Source organism: Melozone crissalis, unplaced genomic scaffold, assembly GCF_028551555.1.
Source record: "Melozone crissalis strain CALT ecotype California unplaced genomic scaffold, PUWL_Pcris_2 ptg000045l_1, whole genome shotgun sequence".
Classification (NCBI taxonomy): domain Eukaryota; kingdom Metazoa; phylum Chordata; class Aves; order Passeriformes; family Passerellidae; genus Melozone; species Melozone crissalis.
The window spans coordinates 25,411,003-25,429,616 of NW_026535823.1; the positions used below are offsets into that span (position 1 = coordinate 25,411,003).

The 18,614-nt window shown below is 46.5% G+C and overlaps 1 protein-coding gene across 1 annotated transcript in view; it reads right to left on the bottom strand.

The window, feature by feature from the left end:
* Positions 1-8,389, bottom strand: part of TRABD2B (TraB domain containing 2B) — a 258,853-nt gene extending 250,464 nt beyond the window's left edge. Inside the window, exons 1-2 of the mRNA XM_054286210.1 lie at positions 8,282-8,389; positions 7,278-7,838 (exon numbers count right to left, since the gene is read on the bottom strand). Coding sequence (XP_054142185.1) covers positions 7,278-7,838; positions 8,282-8,389 — 669 coding nt within the window. The remainder of the gene's footprint in view (positions 1-7,277; positions 7,839-8,281) is intronic.
* Between the last annotated feature and the right edge of the window lie 10,225 nt (positions 8,390-18,614).

Here is an 18,614-nt window from a genome sequence, read left to right on the forward strand (position 1 = left end):
TTTTGACATCTCCAAGACTCTTCAACCCCTCAGCATTGTTGCAGTACCTGGACGGAGGTGATCAGCAGTGGTCCACTGATAATGAATCTAATTTTTACAATATTTCAGGGATGATGATTTCTTCAGGCATAACTGGCCTATGGGAGTCTATGTATGATGAGAAATGGGGTGTCCAGTACTATGCTAAACAACCCTCAGACTGGAAAATCTTGGGTCTTTGATCTCATTCAAACTAAAAATACTTTTTCTAATGAGCCTCCTCAAGCCATACAACATCCATTTCAAAATGCTGAGCACATGGTTTTAATTTAAAGTTTTTACCAACTTTCATTTATATTGTGCTAGAAGTCCTGAAATTACTTGCACCAGAAGCTCTAAAATATTGGAAATTGAAATGTGAATGACTGGTGTTGGAATAACTAGTGATAAAAGCAGCAGACATGAGTGTGAATTCCTGCTTGAGCTTCTGACAGGTATTAACCAGGTCACTTTTCATTCTCCATGCCCTTAAATGACAATTAGATCAAATAAACAGTAACAATTATACAAAATAACTGTATTGTTCCATTGAGCACCAGAAAAAGCAAATTCATGGAGGTGTTGAGACACCACAACTACTAGCTGTTGTGATGGATACAACCAGTCTTACAGTTTAGTTGCATGTCTGTTCCCACTCTGCACGGAGCATAGTCTTGCTCCAACTCCAGCCCAAGAACTGAGGTATTAAGTACAAACACTGATATGTGCAGTTTTAAGCTCTGCAGGCGCCAGTTTAATTTCTGGTGTCTCAAGCGGGATGGAAACTATAATGCTTTTGGGGTTACAGAAGGAGTATTAAGTTCAACAATTGTTGCAATGCTCAGAAAAAATGTCTTAATAATTGCAACCTAGAAATAATTTGAGAGATTCAGAAAGATACTGAAATTGTGTCATCAGCCTACAGTGCTTTCTGCAGATTTTAAGTATAGTGGCATTGAGCATCTGTACTGGTTGTCTGCCTGGAAGAGGGATTTGGGAAAGTGTGAGAACACAAGGCAGATATGTTTCCTTGCAAAATGGGGCTCTTCTACCACTGACCCTTGAAAGTTAAAACCAATGAAGTTTCTAAAATACCAATCATTGCTGAAAATATCCATTTTTTTGCTATAACTTAAACACTGCCCTCTGAGGATGCCAGCTTACAGTCATTCATCCAAGCAGGCAGGGAACCTCACTAATAAGACCAAAAGATGAAAGAAATCACACAAAGTTCCCATGGTTTAAGCAGTAACACTGTGATTTCTTCTGCCTTTTACCTGTCTCATCGACTCCTAACAACAGTGAAAACATTAATAAGGGTTTGCAGTGTAAAGCATAGCACAAGGGAAACCTGTTATTTTACAGTATGTCCCTCTGAAGTCCCTAAATATGCTTTGCCAGGAGCCCTGCCACTGATCTCCTCTCTGCAGGAGTGCAAAGTGAGTGAGTGCCCCTGTGTAAGATCATTTCTGGCCTTTGCAATCCAGGAACCTCTGACTTGCCCAAATGATGTGGGCTGCCTTTATAATGTGGATTGCTACTCACTAGGGAGCTGAGGGGAGCTGTTAAAGACTTTCTGAGAACTGTAGGTTGCACTATACTTCAAGTGGAGGATTTTAGGGTCAACGGTTCATTCTGTTTATAAGCAAAGCACTCTGGGCCTGAAGGCGGATCCTGACTGCTGCTGCAACAGCATCACAAAGTGACAGCAAGTAACAAACAGATTGAAAATCATCACTGTGAAAATATCATTTACTAAACAGGGGCTAACCCAGTATCTACTGGGTTAGCAGCTCTGAGGTGGCAAACACACACAGGAAAAAATGGCATGATTCTGTACGATTTGACTTCTATATACTAGTAAAGTTAAGCTGCCCCAAGTACAGTAGGGACTCCCCTGAGTGTCTGTCACACTGTTTTCTGGGGATTTTGCCCTTTCAAGAACGATCTTACAAAGATATAATTCCTACCTAATACCAATTACAGGCAGCACCCATAATTTTGCAAACAAATCAACCAGCAGAGTCCTCCAGACCTGCTCGTGGGAGGCAGGTATGCCTGCCTTAAGTTTGGATGTTACCAAGGAGAGTGTGAAGGATCAGAGGGAAAAGGAGGGCTCATACCTGACCTGTTGTACAAACACTTCTGGCAGTTCTATACACAATAAATAAAACAGATTAACTGCCAGCTGCCCCTCGAGCCATCCTTAGTGACTGGCTGCTTTCTTAATAGCCATCAAATGCCGGGGTGAGCCTTCCAAGGGGCTGTGGAGCAGGAGCACACAGTCACTGGCTGTACAGAGCAACACCTACATGTGGGTATGGGTATAAACATCAGCTGCTGATCCTTTCAGGTGTTACTGCCACTATTGTTGTTTTAATGCTTGCATAGTTTCATCTTCAACAGCTCCCTGGTGAAGACATAAAGCAGCTCCCACTAGTTATATGGAAGAATTTCTATTTTTGCTATATGAATTTCTACCCTGAGGTTAATTTTGCTGGGGGATTTTTTTTACCCTGGGGCATAAGGGGGTGAAAGGAATGATAGTTTAACAAAAGCCAGCAAGCTGAAAATTATGTGCACTATGTATAGCTGTGTGAAATCAAACTCTTTAACAACATTTCTTTCAAAACATTCAGCAATCAAAACAGGTAATGCAGTTCTTGATGACTCCTGATCTCTTCACAAAGCCTGAAATTCTATAAAAGCAAGAAGATGCCATTTCTACTAGGCAAAAACCATTTTTATTTCAAAATTTTTTAAAAAATCAGTAATACTCCCTCATATAAACTATGCAGACTATCAAAAGTCAGCTAGCTCTGAAACTGAGCCCTTTAATTCAGTTCAGAAAACTTTGAGCCCGGATCTTTCATTAGGACAAATAAGTACACTTCTCTTGAAGTCAGTTACACTGGTCCTGTCAGCTTGGAGAATCCCAGCTTTGTGATCACAGAAATGTTTAGTTTTTCAAGAGGACAGGGCAGATTGAATAGAGTCCAGGATGTGGCCCTGGCTGTATATTACTCTGTATATTACTGTTTTGCCACTGAAGGTCCAGATTCGAGGCTGCAGAGCTGTCAGTGACCAAACATGATGGACCACCCATCAGCCTTTTATTAACCAGCACTTGTTCCCCCCTCTAATCCTATCACCAGAGTAATCAAAGCTGCCATGTCCCAGGGTTTGATGGAATAGCAGGACCTGGGAAATGAAGACTGATTTTGTTAACAAAGTCATTCCTGCCCCATGAATGCTGTCTCATTGGTAGAAAGCGGGGAGATGAGGTTTATTTGTGCAGAGAATGAGGCGGCAAAGAAATGAAAGGGGGAGAATGGTGAAGTGTGAAGTTTAATCTGGCACAGTCTGAGGTTTCTTTCTTTGAGGCCGTCTCTGATCCAATCAACACTGGTTTGATATTTAACATCTCCCCCTGCAGTTGGAAATGATACCAGCCAGAGGAGACCGGAGTCAGGGCTTCCCAAACAGCCAAAGGGGAGAGAAGGGGGTTGCTGGCAGCTCCTCACCAGCCTGACAGCTTCCCCACCAACAGGCTGGCAGGAAGCTGGACCCTGACACAAAATTTCCCCTACAAACATTGGGATTCAGGGAATCTGCTATGAGCTGAAGGCAGACTGTCCCTGAGGAGAGCAAGCTCGGGATGGAATGGGGAAGGGATTTTAGTTCTAATGTGGAGGAAGGGCTATGAACACTGTCTGGGACTGTGGATCCCGCTGAGAAACAGGATCAAATACAAGCAAGAGATGCCATCCACCTCCCCAGGGAACAGCAGTTTGGGTACAGCAGTAAGACTTCCCCCTTGCTGACTGTACAGACCTTCAGTGGGGACACTGCAAGCACTCCAGGGTGATGAGGGTCCCAAGACAGCCCTGGGCCATCAGGGAGGATGCACCAGACCTGAGCAGCTGCAGGAGCCACCCTCACAATTCTCCTAACTCCAACAACAGCCTGGGGAAAGCTTCCCATCATAGACCCACATGAGGGTCCCAAAGAGAAGAGAGAGTTTAGCCCTAATCCCAGCTGGCCCTCAGAAAACACAGGGATGAGCCCTCACAGCAAGTAATGGCTGCAGTGCCTCTGCCAGAATTCCACAAGAAGGCCTGGAATGTCATCTACCCCTCACCAATTCTCAGCCCTGGCCAAGTTGATTTTGACCTTTTCTGGCCACTTTCTACATAAACATCAGTGCTGTTAGACAGACTTGTCTGCTTCCTCTTCTTCACCTGCCTCAGCTCTTTCTGTCCCATCTCCCATGAAAACCCTGAAAATTCAAATACCAAGGAGCAGTAAAATTTCAACCTGACCCAAGCCTGCTACCAATTCCCCTGCATCCAGGCTCCCAACACTGCCTTCTGCTGGGATTCAGACACCTTGACACCAGCTCAACCATACACAGGGCCTGGACTTTGAGTGACCAGCAGCTGCCAGAGTCCCAGGAGGTGGGATAACACTTCCCCCCAGGATCTAAGCAGGAGGCAGGAGGATGGGAGTGATGTGGAAAAGCAGCAGGAAAGACTGTGCAAGGGTTTCAGGGTGAGCAGAGCATCAAACTACAAAGTTTCGGGGTTTACAACAGAAAACAATGCTCCCTGCCCTACCTGCAGGAGCTGGCTCTCCAGGAAGCAGCTAATTATATGAGCCATCTTAATCTTTTTATCCGGCTAAGACAATCAACATTTCAAAGCCACGCACAGAACGTTTCAAAGATCGTTCCTGGTCAAAAATGCAAGTGTATCCACTTTCTTTCAGAGCAGATCAAAACCAAGTACCACACCGGGACCACTCCTAGATTTCCTCCTCCTCACGGTATCAGATTAACAGATTTGGTGCATGTAGTCAGATTAAATATTTGCAGTAGCACAAAGCTGCCTTTGAGGAGAAGAAGTAGGGAAAAAAAGCTTTTTTTGTCCTTTTTTTTTTAATTTGCTTAGGGCAAAAATACTGGACTTTGGGGATGTGGGAAACAAAAGCATTGACATGATTCAGCAAGGCTCAGTCCTAAAACCTGAATTCTGAATGCAGAAATAATGTGCAGTGTTCCTGTAATACTAATGCTGAAAACAGGTAAAAAACCACTGATGCCCTTAGCAGATTTGGGACTATAATTTATCACAGATGTTCTCATCAAACTGTGCAAACACCCTGCGAGACTTCTGAAAAGCTGCTCAATTTCTGATTTCCATTTTTGTGGGTTTTAATTACGTGTTGCTTAAGGAAGGCTCCAAGACCTGGAATTGGGAGGTGAAACCTTGCAATACTAATCCACTCCACTAAATTAGCACAGTAATACACCAAGCAGTAGGACTGCCAGACGGTGTGATAACATTACAAATTACTATTGTTAAACAACTAGCCAGGTGTCAGGATGCATGGAAATCTAGAGGAAGCAAGAAAATAAATATCTGGTTTGTTTTGTTTAATTTTGTCTCCTGTTGTTCTGGTGGCCTTGTTCCCAGAAAAAGCTTCAATCTAGGAAAATTCCTCCTGAACACTGATCTATTTCAGCAACTTTGTCAATTCTCTCTAACAATTAAAATGGAATGTATTATTTTAATCAGCACAAATGTTTTGCATAAATGACTGTCCTTTGCTTGCCAATAGCAGTAATACCTTTACTGGTCTTTTTTAGATTATTTTTGGAGCAAAATGAATGGGAAATTTTTGTTTCTATTTAAAAGTTGGACAGAAACAATTATGGTTAAGGGCAGCAGTGAGTTTTGTACTCTGTCCCTTTTCCTTTCTCTGTTGCTCACTCTCTCTGGAAAGAAAAAAATGTAGCATGATTCACATTTTAAAAGCTTCCAAGTGGTACATTTTTAACCAGGTGCTTTCATGTGCTTGATTCTAATGCCATTTTTGACCTAATACAACCAAACACTATAGGATGTCTCGAATGGTTAATTATTTTTACCTCACCTTAAAGAAGGGGCTCAACAGAGAGGACAGGCATTTAAACCTTTCAGACAGAACAGTGTAAAACGAATTCCTTGATTTGGATGTGTGCTAAATAATGCACAGGTCCTGAGGGGCTTTCTTCTAATTATTTTTGTTGATAAACAAGAAAATACATTCAAAAGTGTATGGAACAAATCTGCTCTGAAGGCTGTATGCAGAGTTAAGACTCCTAGTTGAAATATGGATGAACCAAATGTTAGTGAAAGGCAGACTTTTTCCCCTTCAAATAGCTCCTACTGGACTTCAGGGGAGCAGGGGGTGAAGGCACTCTAAGGACATTTTAATCACACCAAAGATTAGTCCTTTAATCCTTATTCCCCCACATCACCAAGAATTTTTTTGGTCAAAGTAGGACAGTAAGATAAGGCTGGAAATAGACCGCTCCAAAACTAACGACGAAAAGCAGGTTAAGAATGAAATATCATAGCAGTAACTGACACCATCTTAAATCTCCCCCGGATTATTTGTTTTCTTCCACACACGTTCATTTCCTCAATTTCTAGTAAATCTCATTTCACATAAACAGTTCCACAAAGCAAAGTCAATAGCTGTTACTGTGTTCCTCATTAATCCACTGAAATGAAATAGATCTCATGGCTTAGTATTTGGCTGTTTAAAGCTAAATCCATTGAAAGAATTCCGGAGTCCAGTTACACCAATAACTTTCGTTTCTTAACCTACATCCTTTTCTGTTTGGTGAAATTTACCTGCTCTAAAATGAAATAAACCCATGCATATTGCACACTCAATTTCCCCCAGTACAAAGGCAACATGAGCCACTTTGTTTTGACCCGGAATGACCACTAAAAAGACGACTGACAGTTTGCATGCACTTAAATCAATCTGAACAATGTGGAAATTTCTATTTTCATTGTTCATGCTTCATCCTCTTCCTGACAAGTACCACAGAGCTGCTTTACTTCAAAACAAACAAACAAACAAAAAATCACTTTTTGCCCAGCTCCGGGACAGGATGGGAAGCATGTAAATTTCCCTCACAAGTGGCAGGCAAGCAGACACATACATTCACACCCTGGACATTTGCCTCTCAAATAAATTACACACGTAATAGACACGCAGCACTCCCCACGCACATCACGGGGGTTCTGCAGGCAGAACGGATCAGCGTGATGGAGAACAGGCAGCCCAGCATAAAATCTGCTGAGGCCCACGAGTGACCACTCCGCTGCAGCAGGCTTGGGGTTCACCCCCATCAGCTGATGGAAGCGCAAGGAGAATACCCCCCATATCCTGGGATAAGACACGAGGCCCAGAAGCCTCCTTACCTGGGAGAAGTTGAGCCCGTTCAGCGGGTGACACTGCTCCTCCACCCGCTCCACCGCACCCGTCTTCTTCTTCATCCTCTCGGCCTCCTGGGCGAGGTAGAGATCGAGCACCGGCACCCCTCTGGAGCGGATGTCCGTCTCCGTCAAGGAGTTCACCATGAGCATCACCCAGACGGGCCTCTTGCGCTCCCAGTTCCCGGCGATGGCGTTGAAGAGGTAGTCGGCATAGAGCCCTTTGCCCCGCTGGTCCGGGGTCATCCAGTGGGGCAGCATCAGCTTGATGTAGTCCAGGTGGCGTTTGAGGCGGCGGTAGAGCTCCCGGGGCAGCACATCCTGCAGGTTCTCCCCGTGGGGCAGCATCTGGCAGCTGGCCAGCCCCGAGATGGTGTACGGGTCCGTCAGGTCCAGCTCGAAGTACACGCTGGAGCTGGCGTGGAAGGCGGCCTTGGAGTTGTCAGGGATGAAGTCCCAAACTCGCGTGTAGGGCACGTGGATAGTGCCGAAGAGATAAGCGGGGGGGTCACGGCGAATGGTCCAGAGGAAGGAGTTGAGCTCTCCTTGCTGCGGGGAAGACAGAGGGGCTGCTCAGTGATGGAGGGGCACAAAGGAAGGAGACAGCGATGCCACCCTCAGGGCTGCCCGCAGGGCAGGAAGAGCGGGCGTCCCGCTTCCCCCTCTCCTCCTCGCACCAGCCCCACGCGGGCTCGCAGCGAGCAAAGCCCACGGGCACCATGAAGCCCGCGTGGGGCTGGGTCCCGCCGTGACCCCCGACTGCCACGGGGACACGGCCCGGGCCCCTCCGCGGGGCACACGCGGGGCAGCGCCGCCACACCTGTGGGGGCCACGGGCGCCCGCGTGCTCGGAGCGGGGTTGGGGTGGGGGGGGGGGGTCCCTCCGCGCGCCCCCGTCCCGCCCGCGCCCCGTGGCCCCCACGCGCCCCGCGGAGGACACGCGCGCATCCCCCGCGGGCCGGCGCACCCCCGGCCCGGCCCGGCCCGGCTCACCGAGCGGGGCAGGTCGCACTGCCCCGTGTCCATCTGCTCCCGCCGGGCCGCGGCGTCGGGCAGGAACCCCCCGAAGACGAAGCAGATCAGCGTCAGGTTGAGTTGCATCCCGCTTCCTCTCGGTCTCCTCTCTCTCCTTCCCAGATGAGCCTTTTTGGATTTCTAGGATCTTTTTTTTTTCCTCCCCCCTCCTCCTGCTCTTCCCCTTTTTTTTTTTTTTTTAGCCTTTTTTTTTTTTTTTTATTCAAACAAACTTTGCCAGTCCCATCTGCATCTGACAAGTGCAGGGGGAAGGACTGGCTGCCCCCTCCCTCCCATGCTCTCCCCCCTCCCGCCCTTTCCCACCCCCACCCCCTCTGGCTCCGGGCTTGTCAGAGGCGCTGGATGCTTTGGGGAGGACGGTTCTCATCGCCAGCCTCCGCCATGCTTTGGTGTTGCAGACCGGAGACGCTCCTTCCCGCCCCGCCGCTTCGGGAGGAGGTTGGGAGGAGAGGGGCGGGGGGGGAGAAGAGGGGGGAAGCGGGGGGGAGAGCAGCCAGAAAGTAAAAAAAAGTTTAAACCCAAGATTTTTTGGACTGGTTTTTTTTTTCTTTAATTCGGCGGTCCAGAAGGGGGTCCCGCGGCGCCTTGCGGAAGGCGGGCGGTGCTCGGCAGGGCGGCGGCGGCCCCCGCGCCCCGGCTCCGCTCCTCGCTCCCCGCTCCGGAGGCCGGACCCGCGCGCCGGCGGAAAGTTCCGCGCAGCCGCCCCGGCCCGCCCGCGCCTCCCGCCGCCTGCGGCCGCCGCCAGGGGGCGATGGCGGCCCAGCGGCGGCCGCGGCTGAGGGGCGGCGGCGCTTGCCAGGCGCCCGCCCGGCCCGCGGCACCTGCGCGGCGCGTCCCGCGCGTTAAACACCAACAAACAGCGCGGAACCGACAAGTTCCGACATCCCCACACTCGATCGGTTGGCAGAGTCAGTCCAACGGGACTTGTCACGGGCAGGAACCGAGGGCAGTCGGCTCTGCGGGGGATGCCCTGCGGCGGCCCCGCTCAGCCCGCGCTGACCCGCGCGGTCAGGACATGTCCGGCTTTCCCCGGCCCCTCCGAGCCCGGCGGGGAGGGCAGCACAAGGACGTGGCCCCTGCATGGCGCGGGCAGCATCGTACCGCGTACCTCAGCTGTCCTCACCGGGACCCCTGCCTCCTGAGCTGCGCAGGGGGATGGAAGCAAGGAAACTTTTGTAGTTTTCAAGCATGAATCATTAGCGATCCAGCTTCCACTTGGACCGAAAAGCCGCAGCAACGCGACCTGAGGTGATTCTTGGTGACGGGGAATCTTCCAGGATCCCTGGGCGTCTGGAGCCCTCTGTTGCAGAAGGCGTTTGAGTTCAGCAGCTCCAAATCACCCACTTAGCGTGTGTTTAACAGTTACAGAGCAGAGGACAGGCTGACAGTGCTTGTCACCGTCACATGCCAGAACTCCTGCCTCTCCAGATCCATTCTGGGCAGGGATGGGAGTCAGGCTGCCGGACATAGCCCATTCTCCCCTCAGAACACTGCCCAGCCCCAAGTATCACCCTCATCCTGCTGTGTGCAGCAGAGCTGATCTGTACCCTGGCTTGCCCATCACCTCCCCAACTGTAAACCCTGTCCAAAACTGGGAAGTTCCTCACTGTATTGGCAATAAGCAAAACTACCAAAATTTACACGATGAAATGCTGCATTACTATAATGCTGCACGGAGCCAGTAGAGTTTTGCCACAGTGACAGACTCAGGCCCACTTGGATGTAAATGTGGCTTCCTGAGAGACTGTGAGGGACACCGGTTGCTGTGGTACCTAATGGACCAAAGCAGCCATACAGGCTGCTGAAAGGCATTTTGGAATCACAGTGTGCATGCCCTGCACGCTGCTCCTGGCAGGAGAGCATCCTCCTCACCACAGTGTTGGAACCAGCAGCTCCTTTCTAAGTAATGCCGCTCATCCTCTTGTCTCTCCTCCCAGATCTCCCAGACAGGTAAAAATCAGGTGGAGTAAGGGACTGGTTTTTCCTCATTGTGTTTCTAGCTCTTTAATATTTCAAATAAATATTCCATTTTCTGGTTCCACCCTGAGACATGCAGTTCAGATAAGGGAAAAGTAGAGAAAAACAGAGAGGCAGAAGGATTTTTAGCACACAGGGTGTCCCATTGCTGCAGTACAGGATGGTCCAGTGAGACAACCAAGTCATGGCTGGGTGTTGGAGTCACCTGTGGCTCTGTGCTGTTGGGTTATGGAGTGGCAGCAGCTCTGTGTGTGTTGCTTTGTAGGCAGTGATTGCTCTTGTGCCCTCCCCACCAACTCACTTCCCTGGTATTGCTGGTGTGATGGCACAATCCCGCAAGGACAGGGAGGGCAGAGCCTGGCTTCATGTGCCCACAGCATCTTTCTCTCTGCAGCAGCCCCACCTTTCTCCCACGTGTGCCTCAGCACACACTCCCAGCCTCCCACCCCAAATGTGGCCAAATGTCACTGTAGCTGTGCCCAGACCTGAAATTAAGGCCCAGAGCAGGAAAGTTGTGCAGTCCATGTCCCAGCAGATGTCACACAACAAGGGCTAAGTAGAGTCACAGCACAGCATCCTGTTGCTTTTCCCTAAGCTGCCACAAACGATTGCAAAGCTGCAGGCTGGATGCTGACACTGTAACACAGAGCTGCATTTGCTCCACCTGGATCAATCTCTCCTTGCGTTCAGCAAGCGCCACATCCAAAGTGGCATGGCTGCACTTGCCCGGCTTAGTGGCTTTGGCTTGATCTGCCCAAATCTCTTCCAAAGCTGTGAAAGAACAGAGGGGCCTCATCAGGAGACTGGTGGGGACACCAGGAGTGACGTGACCCAGAGTCTCACGCCCTGGAGAAGATCCTGGGAGGTCTGTGAGGATGTGAGGCCCTGCTCAGTGCCGGGTGCTGCGCTGCGCTGTGAGGGAGGCGATTGCCCTCATCGATAGCATCCATATCAAAGCACCCAGGGCAAGAATAAACAAACATCTTTGGCACTGTGCTCGTCTTCCATGAGCCAAAAGGCAGGTGAGTGTGTGTGTGAGTGTGAGTGTGAGTGTGTGTGGATAGCAAGTTTTCCAGCCGTTTCCCTGAACTCAGCCCTGATGTTGCAAGAACTGTCTAGCTGTGAAAACACGGCCTCGCCTTGATTTATGCCGCTTGTGGGTAAGATGACTAAGAAGAAGGGGGGGAAAAAAAAAAGAACGGAACAGGAACAGAAATCCCAGTGGGAGCACGATGAGGGTGTGTACAGATTTGGTGGGACAGTCAGGTTGGGGAAACTGCAGCCAGAGCTTCAGGCAGTAGGAAGAGGAGACCACAAAACCACATGCTATGTGTCATGATGTTCCACCTAAGATACAAAAGCATGCCACAAGTTTTATGAAGGCAACTCTTTGGTAGCAGTAAAGAAATTAATTCTTTTGTGAAATTGTAACATTTTTTTTCTCCTTCAGATGAGTTCCATATGTCCTCATGATTTTTACTTTTAAACACAGCAGTTTAGAACAAATCTTAAGTAACATTTAGCCTGCGTCTAAAGTAAATATTTACAAAAACATTAAATAATGGTGCTGATCTTTGGAAAATGTGTATTGCTCCCTACCTGCTACTGTTTTTTGCCTTTCTGGACTAACAGAGAGGCTTTGTAATAAAGCCCAAGGCTGTAAAAGCAGTGTAACAGTGTGATTAGAAGTAATCAGGTGTAAAATACTGACTATTAAAAACTGTGAAGAGGAAGGAGGGCTAAGCTGAAATGGAAGGTTACATTAGTTTCGTTTTAACAAATTTTAAGAAAATTAATAGGAGAATTGGCTTTTAATCTTACAAAAGCTGTATTATTTTTGTGGAAGCATAATAAATAGTTATAGCTGTTATTTATGTCATGTATCATTTTCAAAGAGCCTTAATAAATAAATATTAATCATTTCACCAACCACTTAAAGGCAACCACTTTAGGGGTGCGGTGAGGCAACAACTTACCAAGTGAGTTGTGCTGAAACAGGAAGTGAAGACAGCCAGATTCAATAAGGAGTCCGTGTGGGTATAAAAAATATTTGTGGAGGCTTTAACAATATGTTTAATGAGGTAAAACAAAACTCCATGGAATAGAGGGTAGTTTTCTTTGTTAATGAGAAGCATGAATTGAAACTTGTAATTACAGTGAGTTTTCAACAGGTAAAGAAGATTATTAGATCTGAGAGAAAACAGCTTGTGAGGGATCAGTATTTGCATGCTGGGAAGTGTAACATTTTTTTAAATAATGTTCTCCTCTCTGCTCACCTTCCTCACAGGAAAAACACCATATTGCTGGCCTGTGGTGCAGGAGTATTTCCCTGTCTCCACCTTGGTGTACTTTCATTTGAAGGCACCTGGTGAATTTCAGTCTCTGCATTTCTTAAAACCTTCCTGCAGTAAGGAACTCCTCATTGGAGTGGCCAATGGCTCTCCCCAAACCTCTCCTGTGGCAAAACTGGAAGAGTAAGAACCCAGCTTTTCCTTTTTCCATTAATGAAGCTGAAGGTGTCTTGTGCTCCTGCCAGAGATGGTAGATGAGATTCAATCTTCTTGTACACTACAGGTCACAGAACAGTTTAGGTTGGAAGGAACTTCCTGAGGTTTCAGGTCCAACCACTCTGAGCTGGGTTCATTTCAAGGTTCGATCATGCTGCTGAAGTTCAATTAAAGATGCTAATTAGATTTCTTTACTCTTGTACACAGGTGGCATTCTCTGTAGCTGTCCTGGACTCAAAAAAGTATTAAGCCTAAAGCAGTTGCACCGCTAGCTGTCATGCGATGGCTTGTTATTTGCTGTGACACCTGTGCTGTGATGTGTCTGGCAAATAGATTTTCCTGCAGAAGATTGATTTTGATGTTGTAGTCACATAAAACATCGTTGCTCAGCCATGCAATTCATGATTTGAAACATGCAGTTGTCAGATGAACAAGCCTCCACTACTTAAGGCTGTCATGCTGAAACTGCTGAATTACCACAACTGTTTCAATGTTTCATGTCTTTTTTTTCATGTGTGTTGCGAGCAATACAATGTAGTCACTGTAGTGGATCTTACTTTTCCTGCCTTTTTGTCCTCCTGTGTCCAATTCAGTCTTTTGTCTCAGTGTAGCAAAAACAACCAATCTAGTTCTTGAAGAAAATCCCCTCTCAATCCTGACATCCTCCCTTCTAAGAACGAGGTATGAATTCTGCAGACCAACCAGCATTAATAGCTTGTATTACATTTTGCAAAGTCTCACCTTGTGCTGTGGCCTCTGCAATGACAGACCACATCCTGCCTGAGACTAGGCGTGTAAATAGCTGAAGAAAACCTTTCCCAGTGTCAGGCTCTGGAATGCATTCTCCCTCTGTATAAAGTTTAGTCTGTGCTTGTGTATGTCTATATTATTACCTATGCACACCTCTAAGAAGGTGTATGTAGCTATGGGTGTGTGTTTATATATATTAGTGCATTCATATATACATATATATATATATATACATATATATATATACACACACACAAGATGATGGGATAGGTGAGTGCTATTAATGCTCCCTTATATGCTTTTCAATCCTTTTCCCCATCCTCTCAAAAATATTCTGAATTTTAGCCTATGGAGGCAGAAGCCTCTCCTTCTCTGATGTCCTACCATAAGTATGGTGGAGCCTGTATTTCAAGATCTTATATCTGCACCTGAAGCAGAACACTCTTGTTCCATTCCTAAAGCATATTAAATCAGAGAGATTGTGAAAAAAAGATCTGAAAGCAGCTCATCCACCTGAACAGAAGTAATCTCCCTGCTGTATTGAAAAGGCCATAGCTGTTTCCATAGCACTACAGATTATCTCCTTGAGGCCTAATAAGCAAAGAGATTTCTTCCTGTTCAACATAGTTCAGTATGCAGTTCCAAAAGCTCCACTTAATTTCATAAACAGTTGAAGCCTTTTCATGTTTGGAGAATGATTGTGAGTTCAGCTGCTCAAGAGTCCTCTAAATGCTCCACTCTTCATTGTTATTCACTCTATTTTCTTTCCCTGGTTTCTAGATTGCCGTTCATTTATACAACCTGGGTATCATATTATGTTCATTGGCATTTATTAATGAGAAGTCTCAGAGGGTTTTTTAAGTGGGATGAGTCTTTATTATAAGCTAAACTGGCCCTCCAAGACAGCACTTCTGAAAGAGAGTCTCTGCATCTTTGGCCTAACCTGGAGCAAAATATTCCAAGGAAATCCAATAATGTTGTGTGCATGTCTGATGTAGCTCATTTGCCAACAGCATTCCTATTTCAGTGGCTTGGAACACATAATAGACATGCAAAATGTGCCAATATTTTGGCAATTTGGTGTAAAAAACTGCTGCTTTTTTTTTTCTTTTGGAGCTGGTAGAATATGGCTCACATTTGTTGCGTGTGTGTGGGCCTGCTCCTTATTAAACTCGTGGTCTTTTTTTCCAGTAACCACTTCAGTGCTGTGAATCAACATAACCAGTTCAGAAAAACACCATCTGCCGATGGGATAACCAAAAGTCTAGTTAGCTGGAAGTTTTACAGATCACAAAGTCTCACTGAGTCCATTTTTATGTTAATAAATTCCACCATGGAATATTTTCTGATGTCACATGGTGAAAGTGCCCCAAATAAATAGCAGCTGAAGCATTTTCCATTATTTATCGCTGTGTTTTGTGAGCTTAACAATAGAAATTGGCCAGGATCAAAACTTCCCTAACCTCAGAATGCCATATGAGTGTGTCTGTTGGTTTCATCAATCTTAGACAAGGAGGTGTAGAAGGGATCTAATCTAGCCTGGCCAGAGCTGGCTCATGTGGACCTCCACTATCCCAGCCAGGTGTTCATCTCCCTCAGGAGGGGAGGCTGGGGGCAGCCCTCTGGAACAGCTGCTCACCTCATTCCATCCGAGCTGTGCCATCCCTTCTTTTGGGTCAGGCCACCGGCACTCCTGCTTTATAACAGCAGGCCAGCACAAACTACTGCTCCTCCAGGCCAGGGTGCAAGAGTGTGAGTAGTGTGCAAAAGTGTGAGTGTGCAAGAGTGTGGGTGAGTGTGAGTAGTGTGTAAGGGTGTGAGTGTGTATGAGTAGTGTGCAAGAGTGTGAGTGAGTGTGCATAGTGTGCAAGAGTGTGAGTGTGCAACAGACTGAGTGTGAGTAGTGTGCAAGAGTGTGAGGAGTGTGCATGAGTGTGAGTGTGAGTAGTGTGTAAGAGTTTGAGTGTGAGTAGTGTGCAAGGATGTGAGTGTGCAAGGGTGTGAGTAGTGTGCAAGAGTGTGAGTGCAATAGTGTGAGTGTGCATAGTGTGCAAGAGTGTGACTGTGCAACAGACTGAGTGTGAGTAGTGTGTAAGGATGTGAGTGTGAGTAGTGTGCAAGAGTGTGGGTGCACAAAGGTGCGAGTAGTGTGCAAGGGTGTGAGTGTGAGTAGTGTGCAAGAGTGTGAGTATGCAAGTGTGAGTGAGTGTGGGTAGTGTGTAGGGGTGTGAGTGGTGTGCAATGATGTGAGCAAGTGTGCAAGGGTGTGAGTGTGAGTAGTGTGCAAAGGTGTGAGTAGTGTGCACCCTGAGTCCATCACAAAGGGCAGATCACAAGTTTCCTACAGTTACACAATCACTGCTGAGTCAGGCTGGGGAGGAGGAGCGCTCTGCCCAGTGCTGTGCTGCTCACACACCCTGAGGCCCACAGTCCGTGCCAGCCCTGGCTGCAGCAGTGATGTTGCCGGTTCCCCATGGGGATGGCCTTCTCTCTGCATTTCAGCACCCGGATTTCAGCCTGTGATGAGGTTCCCTGATAAACGGGCTGCTGGGGATGCTGCAGCCAGTCTGTGCTACCTGCTCATGGCCTTGTAGGGCACCTGCTGCAGGACAAATCCGGCTGCCTCCTTCCATGAGAAATCTGGTTGTGGTTATTAGAAGGGTATCCTAACCATCTCTATGCTGTATCCCTTGTCCTCTTCCCCACAGGGAAAATGACGGGGAGCTTTTTCAATACCTGTAATTTGCTTGTAACACTACCAGTCCTCTGTCCAAATCATGATTTTGTCCTGTTTTTAGAAACTCTCAGGTGAGGAGCAGTGCATATGGATGTTGTACACACCTAGTGTGGAGTGATACTCATTTCTTTCTGTTGTCTGGAAACAACTTCTGCTGATTTGAGTAGAACATGTAAATGCACTTAATTGTGTGGAAGAAGCTTTGACATTTCAGATCATAGTAATCTTCCCCTTTCCTTCCTCATGTGCAAGTCAAAGTGGCTTATACATTTGAGATCCAGCTGTGCATGATTGGATCTGTGATACTCAGCCCGTACTTTGAAGCTACTCCTGGCCTGAAATCACACTGTGTATATCCATTCCAAGCTGTAGGGAAGAATTAATCAAATAAAACCTAATGCTCTGCTGTGCTAAAGCACCTCACAACTTACCTATCTCCTCTTACATGTCTTCTGATTATTGCAGAACTATAAAACTCTTCTATTGTTTCTTTGAAACAAATTTATAATAGTCCCAGTAATCCTTTTGGACTTGAGAAAAAATAAACATTTCACACTATGGCAAGTCCCTGAAATGCCTATAAGGGCTCCTCTGCTGAGCTCTCCTAGGGATATCAAGTTTGCTGTGATCTGGAAGGCTGTGGCCAGGTCACCTCTTATTTATTTGGTAGGATCCCATTATCAGTATTTCACAGAAATTATTGTTTTCAGGGCTTTTCTCAGTGCACTCTTTTCCAAACAGTTTGAGCAGACAAAGAGAAAAAACTGTGAGTTTTGGAAGTGTGTCTTTAGTGCATGTTGATCAGTCCCAGTCTGTGTCTCATCACTTTTAGTCTGCTTGCATGAGGAGTTAAGGACTAGTCTGTCCTCTTGTTAGCACTGGTCATGTGGAAAGCACCAAAAAAAGCAGGGAAAAAAGCGTCAAATAAAAGAAATGTCATAATTTGGCAAGAAGAATGGGCTCTCCCTCCTTGTTAGAAGCTAGCTTTGTCTTCATGTGGAAGTAGATCTTGCAGGCACTGTGATTTCTGAGCACATCTTGTCACATCTCTCTCTATACATACCTAGCCCTGTGATGATAACTTATTTCTAAACATGAAACAAAAGAATGAATTATGTCTGTATTTCTGTCAAGAGCAGAGAAATATAGTGACAATAAACCTAGAAGTTTGTACAGTGAAGTAAAAAGACAGACTTTCTTTTGAGAAGCAAAAAGTTACGACTATTTAAATCTCATTGAGATGATGTTCATTGGGATCATCAGTCACACTTTTTTGTTGTTGTTGCTAACTTACACATGCACAGAGAAACTGCCTTTCATGGGTGAAAAATGTCTTGCTTATTCACAAGCCCTGTAGAAATAAACATCATTTTATATATATCTGTACTGCTGGCAGTGAGGATTTTATTTGTCATGCCATGTGCCAAGCTTTCACTAGTCAAAGTGTGAAAAATCCCATTTGCTGTGTTTTGTAGAGTTCCCATTGGAAGTATTTAGAGAGCAACTCACTGATCTTTCAATCCCTGGAAAGGAGAAGGGATCCCCCTGGGCACTGGCCAAAAACTTGGGACTCAGGAGTTCTGCTTTAGTCCTCAACTTTGTAATCCATCCTCTTTTTGACTCTGAGCAAATTGCTTCATCTGTCCACATCTTGAATCCCCACTGACAAGGATCAGGCTTTCAAGTCATAAATTTCTTCAGTAGCATAAACTTAATATCTCAGATGCTAATATGGTGGTAACCACATGGTCAGACTCTTCAAGCTAAGTAAGTTTGATAAATGGAGGCAAGTCTGGGTCTGAACATAAGTTCTGGAGAAGCTCCAGAGTCCAAACAGCCTGACTCTTTGATTTCACTCTGCTCTGTCACAAAAAACCAAGCACACTTTTCTGCACACTTGGATCTCTGCCACTGCTGAAGTCCAGGTCCTGCTCCCTGAATCCCAAGCCTACATCATTTGGGGGCTGATACAGGGAGGTAAGATCCCTGCAGTGTCCCCTCTGAATGAGGTCACTGTGAAGATAATAAAGACTCATGGAATAAGTAGAGCTGCCAAGGAAATGGCTCTAGCTTGATGGATTTAACTTTGTGAAGCAATGCATATACCTACAAATCTGCAAACTGAAGAGTTTGAGGTGCTGTGGAGGTTCACAGTTTGTGGTAATTGAGAGTGGGGCTGCAGCTGAGCCTCATCCCTCATGGGCTACAGCTGTGTAGGTCAGGTGAACAGCATTGAAGGTGATGAGCCATGGAGTGCCCAGGTGTACTGAGCAATCCCAAAAGGGTACAGAGGGCACACAGGTGTGATGCATGTACAATA